Source organism: Benincasa hispida, chromosome 11 (genome assembly GCF_027475165.1).
Source record: "Benincasa hispida cultivar pf3 chromosome 11, pf3_genome.v1.1, whole genome shotgun sequence".
In the NCBI taxonomy this organism is placed as follows: Eukaryota; Viridiplantae; Streptophyta; class Magnoliopsida; order Cucurbitales; family Cucurbitaceae; genus Benincasa; species Benincasa hispida.
In genome coordinates this window covers 73,167,973-73,179,505 of record NC_143488.1, presented here as the reverse complement: position 1 = coordinate 73,179,505, position 11,533 = coordinate 73,167,973, and the positions used below count along the sequence as shown (strand labels likewise).

Genomic DNA, 11,533 nt, shown 5'->3' with positions numbered 1-11,533 from the left:
AGTAAAAAAATTTCAAATAAAAAATAGTAATCATAAAAGCATATTATTTATAGTTAAAAAAATATGGTTTAGATACCTAGACATATGAACTCAACTTTGCACCCAAAACACAGACATATGAACTCGGATCAAATAACTCTGTACACCAAACACAGACATATGAACTCCATAGATATATGAACTCCACAGACATATGAACTCCAGACATCCTATCTCAACCCAATGTCCCAAATATCCCCTTTGTGAAAAGGCGAACAAGCTCTTCGTCTTCTTCCTCTCTCTCCACCTGGAGTTCATGGGTGGTGGTGGCAAAACCACCATTTTTGAACTCGAGGTGAAGTTGTTGCTGTGGAAAAGTGGCTACTATGGTATAATTATGTTGTAGTGTTATGCTACTATATCAATTGGATTTTGTTCTTCATTTTCATAGTGTTTAATGTTTATTCGTATGGATTTTTTCTACACTTTATTTATTATAGATTATAATATGAGTTAAATTATCTTCAAAACTTGACTTAATGCTCCTTCGTTGTAACCATCCCTATGTTTTAGCATAAATTCTTATGAATCATCTTCTTGAGAATTTATGTCTAAATTACTTTTATATGCTTGATCAACCGACCTAAAGAGTAGTTGTTTAACCACCGTATGGTCGAAATGTGTGAAAATACCTCAGTTGAGTGAGAGTGAATATAATTTCACTATGTTGATTAAAAGTAATTAAAACTCGCTATGTTGATTACAAGTAATTAAAAGTGGGTTGTCCTTTGTTCAACACTAGAAGGGCAAGATAGTAGGTTATCCCTACTTAGATGTTATAAGATAAGTAGTAAAGCATTTGATGAATGTATTAGGATAAGTGCAACATAGGGCAACCAAGAGTCAAGTCCTTGTCTAGCATGTATAACTTTCCTATTGCATCAATTGTATTTATGCATTCTTGCATCCACACATCAAATCTTTCCTTTGCATCATTTTTATTTACTTTTGCACACCAAAATCACTCAAACCTATTTTTACTCGATTACTTTCATATAACATGTTGGTCAATTTCCTGGTATGTTTTTGCTAATTGCACTAAAGTCATTTTTCTTGAGGATTCGACTCTGGAATATTTTGAGGTATAACGTCCCAACACCTAATGTTTATTGGAGTTAGTGTGTTCAGTAGTAAACAAGATTTTGTGTATCCATTTTCATTGACTGTATCACATTATACTCATTTCACCTGCTCTTTCATCTATTTTTATCGCATCTTGTATAAATTTATTTCATATTGTTTGTTCCAATCAATTTTTCATTGTCATTTGTTTTCCCTTGTCTTCTACACTTTTTAAATCTGCTCTCTTGGCTGTAATATTTTTCATTCTTAAGATGACCTAACTTGACACGCATCCATAATATTTGAAAATGCAAGACTTATTATGGATCTAAATAATAAAAAATGATAAAAGGAGCAAATACAAAGAGAAAAAAAAAATGGGAGAAACATTAAATATAACTAAAAAGTTATAAGAGAACAATAGAGAAAACTCCTAACACTATGAATGTCTCTCACCTCATATTTTCCAACTTGCAACTAATTACCCAATTGTAAACCCATTGTGTGTCTATATCTGCAAAAGAACCCCACAAAAGAAAAAGAACTATTTTGATCATATTTGTCCAACATCAATTAGAAGAGAAAGAACATCCCTAAAACATAAATAAACAAATAAATATCTTCAATAGTATGTCGTTTTTGACAAAGTTAAGAGGATAAATTTCTCTTAAAAAGGGACAAATCATATTATAGTGGAGAAATGAAAACAAGTCATTTTCTTATAGTAATACCCATTTCTTTCCATTTTAGTTATTCCATTACTCCAAATCAACCTAATAATTCAATATAAGTTCTCTTTAGTAAATCTGGCTAGCTAATTCCTTTGCTTTGAAACGGTGGACTACAGCTCTCTCTCTTTCTCAAGTTAATTTTGAAAACAATATTCAATTTTAAAGAGCTGTATCACAATGAAACTTTATAAAATATTAACATATATATATAACACTTTATGGTATAAAGATTGCGCGTTAAGCTCAAATTAACATATATATAACACTTTCCTGGAAATTCAACTAAGACCTTGCTCCACCAAGCACCTGCCCTAGAAGCTATAAGCTCTAGCATCAACTTTCCAAAACAATTATTTGGATTAATTTGAGTTACTACTCATTCTTTTAATTCCTTAAACTATTGATAAAATATCGTATATACTCTCATTTATCAATTTAAGTTTTTTTTTTTTTTTTTTTTTTTTTTTTTTTTTTTTTTTTTTTTTAAAAGGTGATTTACATGATATATAATTAGAAGAAATAAGAAACAAAATATAAAAAAATCTTGCATTCATGTCTTGTAAAGCCTTTTGTTTTCAATTAATATTGATAATCATTTGTCACGTTATGTTTAAATTTCTACGCCTACAAATAAAAGAAGTGTTAAAGTATCGATAAAATATTAAATATACAGTAATCCATCATCAACTCGAGATTTTTGGGTTACGTTTTGGAATTTAATAGGTACATTATTCATGTTTTTGTTGCATAAAAAATTAATATGATGATAATAAAACTTTTAATATTTCAACTCTTTGGGGTGTTTGGCGCACATGTTTAGAATCAAAAGCTTGAGAATCAAATGTATAGGCCTTATTTGAGGTCCAAGTTTTGAAGCTTGGAAATCACATATCTGTATTAAAAAAATTAGAATTTTTAAAGGCTTGTGTTTGGGGTGCAGGTTACTTATGCCTAGATTTGGAAATCATAAAAGTTAGTTGGTTGTTTTATGAATTATATAACTGCTAGCGATCATTAATCAAATTTTCTGTTAATTTTGAATGAAAAATATAATCTATTCAATTTAAAATGAAATTTATATTAGCTATATTTTTTGTACTCCTAAATTAAATTAGTTTAGCTTTAAATTTCCTATATTATTATTATTTTTTTGTTCTTTAATAACATTCTTAGTCCATTCATCAATTTTTAGGCTTTTTGTGTATGTATTTGTGACAATGAAGAAGAAAGGGAATGAAAGGAGGGCAGTAGGTGACAGACGACAAAGAACATCCAATGATTCACGACTAGCACAATTAACGACATGCTTCAACGTTGAAGCTCCTAAAACAAAGGAGTTTGTTTTTATTTTTTATTTTTGTAAAAATGAAGAGAGGAAAAGGAATGAGAGACCGGGAGGAAGAAAGGGAAATAGAGGAAAAAGAACATAAAGAGTAAAAACAAAGTCACTGACGACTAACAGTCATGGGTAGCCCACCAATGATCACAGGCGACCATGTGTTGGTCGACAACGATAACGAGCGCCCATGCCTTGGTCATTGACTATCCCAGTGGTTAGTCATTGATGATGACGATGGCCAATCATTGACAGACATGATTATCAATCACTTACCGTCACAAGTATCTATCGTCAATCGTCACAACTATCAACCATTGATTGGCATTCGTAGACTACTACGACTATCAACCGTTGACCATTACCGCGGTCAATTGTTGACGTTCACCATGATCGTTTGTCGAGGGTTGGTGATTGATGGTCACGACAATCAAGACATTCGATTGGTCGGTCAGGGGTTGTTGTTGGTCACTGTTGACCACTAATAAAAGGTAGGAGAAGAAGGGAGATTTTTCACAAACCCATGACATTCATTAAGAAAACATATTCCAAACCCACGTGTATGATTACTTAATCCCATAAATCCTATTCCAACTGCCCAAAAAATACTAACTTCAAGGGCAAAAGGTAAACTAAAAAATGCCTTGAATCTTTTATATGACACTTTAGATGGCCAAAGATAGGATTACTTACTCAAGGAGTACCACAAGAAATATTGGTTTTAAAGGCGATTGGGAAAACTTTAAGTTATATAGAGATTATTATTCAGTTTTCGTTTTTAATTTTTATTTTGTGTATTCTTGTTTAGGATTTAAGAAGGGGGCTACATATATATATTAACTCTCTAACCTTACCTGAAAATCCTTTTGTATTATGTACTTGGTTGCACCTCAAGATAATAAAACAGTTTTCTTTTCTTGCTTGTAGATATAGCTAATACACCATTAAGGAATCACGTAAATCCATGTATCGATTTTCTGGTTAATTCTCTTTACTTGTCGATTCTTTATGTCACATAACAAAAACATCACAAAATTATGTCGAAAATATCTTTCATCGGAACATCAACGACAAAAGAAGGTTTTGTTGCAACTCCGATGACGATGGAGACTACAGTTTAATCGCAAAATGTTGTATTATTTGTTGTAGTCTAAGAGATCTCTAGTAACTTAAGGAAACAATAAATCTTATGGTTTTCTTGGCTCCCCTAGTTGTGCATAGCCCCTATCATTCCATCATACAATTAGTGAAATCACATAATTAGTTATTCTATCATATACTCTCTAGATCACTTGGAACTTCTTACTGTGATCTAATCACTGGAGACATAAGTCATAATGCTCGAGAAAGAATGTAAATTAGGTCATGACTTAAAAGAGCACAAAAGAAAAATCTATGAGATTATACATATAAAATATCAATATGATAAGAGTGTGATGAGGATATACAAAAAGCGCCAAATGCATATCCGTGCGGTAGTGCTCTTCCATAAATCAATAACCATATTAATTTACAAACAAAAGAATAAAGTGACATTCACACACACACATAATAACTTTAATTAATATATTCTCAAGCTCCAAAAGCTAAAATTGTTTAATTTTTTCCTTTTTGGTCTAAATGGAAAGACTTCAACTCCGTACCTCTTTTTTGCTTTTACTTTGAAAATGGGGTTGCCTGTTTTTTTCAGTGATAAAATAAAAATTGTTCTTGTTCAGATCCAAAAAAAAAAAAAACATTAGATCGAGTCAGCGTAATACATGTCATGTCTCTTTCCTAGTTCTTTCATATTTTCTCTCTAAAACACAAAATCTTTGTCTATATGACCCACAAAAGACAGCAACACATGATGTCCAATCTCAATATTCTTCTCAACTTGAGCGTTTTTAAAACTTTTTCACTTATAAATACCCCAAAATTCCTCTCTCAAATCCACATCTTTCTCTCCCTCTCATTTTTCTCTCAAGTCTTTTTGAAGGTTTTGTTAACACTATGGGGATTGAGTTGAAGAACAAAGCCATGGAGGTAGCCATGAAAATCAAGAAGCTTGGACAAGATGATCCAAGAAGAATTATTCACTCCATTAAAGTTGGAGTAGCTCTAACTTTGGTGTCATTGTTTTATTATTGGAGGCCTCTCTATGATGGCTTTGGGGCCTCTGGGATTTGGGCTGTGATTACTGTTGTGGTCATCTTTGAATTCACTGTAGGTTAGTATATATCATTTTTTTTCTTATTTTGAAGTTTTATTTGGCAATTATTTAGGTCCCGTTTGATAATTATTTGATTTTTTTTTTTAAAATTAAGTTTATAGACACTACTTCCACCTCCATATTTCTTTCTTTGTTATTTACATTTATCGATGGTTTAAAAAACCAAGCAAAATTTTGAAAACAAAAAAAATAGCTTTTAAAAACTCGTTTTTGAAATTTGGCTAAAAATTCAACAATTATATCTAAGAAAGATTCAAATCATTGTAAGAAATGAGGAGAAAATAAACTTATTTAAAAAAAACAAAAAACGAAATAGTTATCAAATGGAGCCTTAGTTTTTTTTGTTTAAAAAAATTAAGTTTATAAGCATCTCTTCTACCTCTAATTTTTTTATTAGTTATTTATGTTTTTTTACCAATGTTTTTAAAAATTAACCCAAGTTTTGTAAAGTTTTTTTTCAAAGGGGTGCAATATGAGGACTTCTTGAGTGGTCACCCAACTTAGCACTATTCTCACCTTAACTATGGAGGTTGCTCTCACGAGATGATAATTCTTTTAAAAAAAGTAATTTTTAAAAAATAGTTTTTGTTTAAGAATTTAACTATTTTACTTAAGAAAGATGAAAATCATTGTAAAAATTGATAAAAAAAATAGACTAATTTTTTAAAAAAAAATAAAATAAAATAATTACCAAAAGGTAGAAGGATTAATTTTATGTTCCTTGGAATGAATTTAATATTATTATGACTTTCATTTTGCAGGTGCAACCCTTAGTAAAGGTTTGAATAGAAGTTTGGGAACAATGTTGGCTGGTGCTTTAGGAGTGGGAGTTGACTATTTAGCCACTCTCTCTGGACAAAAAGGAGAACCTTTTGTTTTGGGCATCTTTGTTTTCCTTATAGGTAACTTTTTTTTCTTAATAAAAATTCTAAAGTATATGCCACTAAAAGTTATTATTTTTTTAAAAAAAATCAATAGATATTTATCCAAAATAGCAACTTGATTAAGATAACTAAAAAAAAAAAACTTCTCTTAAATGATCAAATGACCTCATCTCGGTTTGATTTCAAAAAACATATAGCAAAGCTGAATTATGTGACCCTGAATTTTTATATATTGAGTGGATTAGGGTTTCTATTAAACTTAATTTCTCAATGGTTTTTGGTTTGCAGCTGCATCAGCCACATTTTCAAGGTTCTTCCCTGGGATCAAAGCAAGATATGATTATGGAGTATTGATATTCATATTGACTTTCAGTATGGTTTCGGTTTCGGGATATCGGGTCGACGAGTTCTTGACGATGGCTCATCAGAGACTGGCCACCATTCTTGCTGGTGGAGCAATTTGCATTATCATCTCCATTGTGGTTTGTCCTGTTTGGGCTGGGGAAACTCTCCACAACTCAATTATTTCCAACATAGACAAGTTAGCCAATTTCCTTGAAGGTTAGAAAATTGACAAAAAGAAAAAAAAATCCACTCTTTTGGCTTCTCTTGATCTTCTATTTGACATAATAATCAATCTTCTAAGAGGTTTCTGAGGAATAATAAAGGTTAATTAATTTTAACAGGATTTGGTGGGGAATATTTTCACTGTTCTGAAGATGAACAACATGATATTTCTACTGATAAAGACAAATCATTCCTTCAAGCATACAAAGTTGTCCTTAATTCTAAAAGCGTGGAAGATTCCATGGTGGGTTCTCTCTCCTCCCTCATAAAATTCTCCATTAATAATTATTACAAATTGTAGAGGTATTCAAGAAATTCAATGATCTGAAAAATTCAATCAATTCAATTCAATCTGTACAATTATTTCTGTAGTGGAGTGATAGAGGCACAACCCAACTTGTATCGTTTGAATTAGGTTATCCACTCATTTGGATTGGATTGTGTTCGAATAAAATAAATATTTTAATGGATTGAGTTGGTTCGTGGGTTTATCAAGAATGGCCTAAACTAATCTTAACCAACTCGAACTTATTATTAATTTTAAAATGTATATTTTTTTAAGAAAATTATTTCAAATGGTAAAACTGTTAAAAATATTTACAAGATATAGCAAAATTTTAGCACTATCAATTATAGACGTTGATAGACACGGATAGAAGCAGCATTTATCATTGATCGTTCTAAAATTTTGTTATATTTTGTATATATTTTGGTTCATTTTTCTATATTTAAAAATAACCATTTTTCTACTTGGAATAAGATATTATATACATTATTTATTTTTAATTTAATTTTATGATCTTTTAGATAATATATTCTCCAACTACTCTTAAAATAAATTTTTTAACAGTTTAGATAGAATTCATAATATAAATTAAATTGTGTTGCTAATCCTAGTTCAACATATAAATATAATTAAATAAAATTTTTACATATAACATTTTACTTTTTAAAAAACAATTTAGATAAATAACCCAAGTAATTCAAACCATCGTTCACTTGAAAAAATCTACAACCCAAAAAATCGGATTATTTTAAAATCAACTCAACCCACGAGCATCTTTACTGTTTTTTAACAAGATGAAAATTAATATTATTTTAGATACTAAAATAAACATGATAATAAAATTTAGAAGGGTGGTCCTTTTAAATTATCATGGCCACTAGCTTGTTGGGTGCATGAAAGGCACTAACTTTTTGTAATTGCTTTTGTATCACTTTGTAGTGAGTGAAGAAGTAGGTTATTGGGTTGAATACAGCTGATCATTATGTTGAACAAAAATAACCCTTTCCTTTTGTTAATAACTTTGTCTGACAGGCAAACTTTGCAAGATGGGAACCAAGACATGGAAACTTTGGCTTTCGTCATCCATGGAAACATTACTTGAAAATTGGATCTTTTGCTCGACAATGTGCTTACCAAATTGAAGCTCTCAATGCCCACCTTCGCCCTCAACTCCAAGTATATACTACTAATCCCATCTCTCTTCTCTCCAACTTTCACTACTCAAAAACTAAATTTAAAATGCATTAATACTATATACCGAGAGTGAATCTTTAGTGAAAAATCAGTCTAAGCTTCTAGATTTCAACACCTAATTTCACATCACTAACTTTATGAAATCACAGGAGCCATCACAATTTCGAAGAATGATGGAAGTTCCATGCAAGACCATAACTTCAGAATCAGCAAAGGCCTTAAAAGCCCTAGCCACATCAATCAAGACAATGACTGATCCATCACCTTCATCCCAACTCCATCTAACCACCGCAAAAACTGCCATTAACGACCTGAAAAACTCCCTCAAATCCGCCACGACACATATGTCAGAGGATATTTCAAACCTTCTAGCAATAATTCCAGATGCCACAGTGGCTTCAATATTGATTGACATTGTTAAATCAGTGGAAGATTTGAGTGAAGCAGTGATTGAACTCTCTTTAAAAGCAAAGTTCAAGAGTGTTTCACCAGAGAAGCCTCAGTTGCTTCATAAAGGAACTATAAAGCCATTTGTAGAAGATGAAGATGAACAAAGTGAATCCCATGTTGTTATTACAGTCAGAGGAATAGAGAATAATAATGAGGATTTACCTGTAAATAAAAAGTAGGGTTTGTTTTTTTAATGGGTTTTTTTTTTTTTTTTTCAATCTTGTTTTGTTAAGATTGAAAAATTGTTGGTAGGGGAAAGGAGAGAAAAGAACCTTTGGAGGTAAAGTAGGATTTATTTATTAGGGTTGTGTCCTACTGTCACCAAGGATGGGGGTTTTCTATAATTAATGTAACAATCTTATATTTATGTAATGTAATATGTAATGTAATGATGAATATTCAAAGAGATCTATCTCTATAGAGACCTTTTATTTGAGGGATTATAATAGTGTGTGGTTGACAATGAAGTGACTTCTTTTTTTATTTTTATTTTTTAATTTCATGACATGTATTTATGTACTTGTTCCATCTTCAATATATTTTAAATATTGACCTAATATTGGCATGACTCAAATTTCACATTCAAAATGCTGTTTGACACATGTTTTTGCTGAAAAATTATGGGCAAGAGAAGATAAAATCTCTTTTCCTTATAATATGTAAAATCAACACGCTACAGATTTTTTGTAAGACAAGTGTAATTAAATTAATAAATATGTCATATTTATTAATTTAGACATGGAATAAAACGAATTACTGGTTGGAGTAATTAAGATAAAGTTCTTAAGATATCTACTCTTCCTTTGTGAAGGGAAGACAGATTGCAGATGCTATCAACAAATTTGTTGCTTTTGAAGGGTGAGAAAAAGGATGTTGCAAACCTCTCTCTGTCAATCAAATAAAATTTGAATTATACTGATCGAATATACTATTAAGTAGTATAAGTGTACGTCAAAATCGAGTCGATCCAAGGAAAAGCACGAAGATTAGTTTCTTAGAGTTAATTATTTAGTTAGAGCGATAAATGGGGGTTTTGCGTGGAATAGGAAATAAAGAGCAGAAAAGTAGAAGCATGAAAATAAAAATATAGATGTGCAATAAAACGAAACGTTCTAGCTTAAAGGAATGGAATCACCCAATATAATTTTGATCATCGAATTCTCAAGGTTTGATTTTAACACCTTATCTGTGCCTAGCCAATTGATTAGAAAAGCTAACCAATGGTCGTAAATATCAAATTAACCAATTTAATTAGATGAGAAGCATCCTAATCAATTTAACTAACCACATTATGTTGTAAGGATTACACTAGAATGAATATTTAATTTTCAAGCGCCTAATTAAACATTCAATACGGTTTTCCCTAGGTTAATAGAACAATGTGCTTCATTGTTGACCACAAATCACAAGCGTACCTAACCTTTTACTTCTTAGAGATTAATCTATAATTAAATGTCACATACTATATGTTAATCTAAAGCATCCGATCAAACATTCTCAAGTAGTTTTCCAGACATTCATGAGAAAATACAATCCATCAAGCAATTTAATCAAGATAGAAACCCATAGACAAGAGATAAAAATCATATTATGAAAACACACCCAAAACTACAAAGAGTTCCTCCAAAATCCCTTAAGCTAGAAACCATAGATCTTACCTTCCCATGGTGGTGGAAAAGCTAGAACCTAACATCGTTTTTGCTTGATTACAGAAATAAGATGAAAGAAAACCTAAAATCTACTATAGATGGATAGAGGGCAGAAAACGAAAGAAAGAAGAGGTCATTGCCCAAAATGGTTACCCGGGTCAAAAGATATGACCCAAAGATCGAAGTGCAGTTTTTATAACTATGTGGCACTGCACCCTTTTTCGGCATTCTATGAATAGTGTCGTGTCGCCACACCATAGGATGCCGTGACGCTCTTTATTGGGGCAGTTTTTTTCATTTTCTCTTCTGTTTGAATCCTTGAATGCCCTTTATAGCTCTTAATTGCTCCAAATTAACCCCAAACGACCCATAATGTTCTAAAATATATGTATTACTCAAGATCCTACAAATATATACATTTAAGCAAGATTAAAGGCACTAAGATAGCTTGGGTGCTATCATTTTTATACTATTGAAAAAGGGTTTCCCTATAAAATGGAGGAAATGGATCAACGTTTGCATGTCAAATGTACAATATTCAATCCTCATCAATTGCAGATCCTGTGGTCGTATCAAACCAAATAGGGGTATTTGGCAAGATGATCTACTCTCACCTTTCCTTTTTGTCATATTATGGACTAGCTGTTGGATTTTATGCCCTAAAACTCGTAGAAAGTGAACGGAATTAAATGACCGTCATTAATAAATAGTTATTAATGTTTTTCTCAATAAGTATTATTGATATTTTATTTAGTTTTGTTTTATTAACTCTAAAATCCAATAAACTAACAGTCTAGGCTGTCTTATGAGTCTTGAACTGTATGTAGAAACATATAGGAATCAATATTTAAGATACAGCTTAAAGGGTCTATAGTATAGGGGTAAGGTTGGGTATCTTATCCTGGTAATACTATGCATACGACCCACTTTGTGTTTAATATAAATGCAGTGATCCAATGCGTTCATGTATGAGACACGCGAGTGGGAGTATCCTGGACAATGAGTTTATGTAAGACTAGACTGTGAAATAGTAACCACTAGATGTAACTCCGTTGACTAGTTAGGTTTCTATTTCAATAAAATGACCTAGGCAACTTAGTCTTACTCCTGAGTATATTATAAA

At 31.3% G+C, this 11,533-nt stretch overlaps 1 protein-coding gene across 1 annotated transcript; it reads left to right on the top strand.

Annotated features, from left to right (window-relative positions):
* The first annotated feature begins 5,109 nt into the window (after nt 1–5,109).
* LOC120091950 (aluminum-activated malate transporter 8-like) lies at nt 5,110–9,158 on the top strand. Its single transcript, XM_039050121.2, has 6 exons — nt 5,110–5,377; nt 6,142–6,282; nt 6,553–6,825; nt 6,951–7,075; nt 8,150–8,293; nt 8,461–9,158. The coding sequence occupies exons 1-6, from the start codon at nt 5,161–5,163 to the stop codon at nt 8,938–8,940; spliced, it is 1,380 nt and encodes a 459-aa protein (XP_038906049.1). The 5' UTR covers nt 5,110–5,160; the 3' UTR covers nt 8,941–9,158.
* Nucleotides 9,159–11,533: the final 2,375 nt, after the last annotated feature.

Bases quoted from the DNA above. Each gene is read 5' to 3' on its own strand.
- LOC120091950 (XM_039050121.2), top strand. From the start codon at position 5,161: ATGGGGATTGAGTTGAAGAACAAAGCCATGGAGGTAGCCATGAAAATC. The intron at 6,283-6,552 runs GTAACTTTTTTT...TTTGGTTTGCAG, and splicing joins CATCTTTGTTTTCCTTATAG to CTGCATCAGCCACATTTTCA. The intron at 7,076-8,149 runs GTGGGTTCTCTC...TTTGTCTGACAG, and splicing joins AAAGCGTGGAAGATTCCATG to GCAAACTTTGCAAGATGGGA.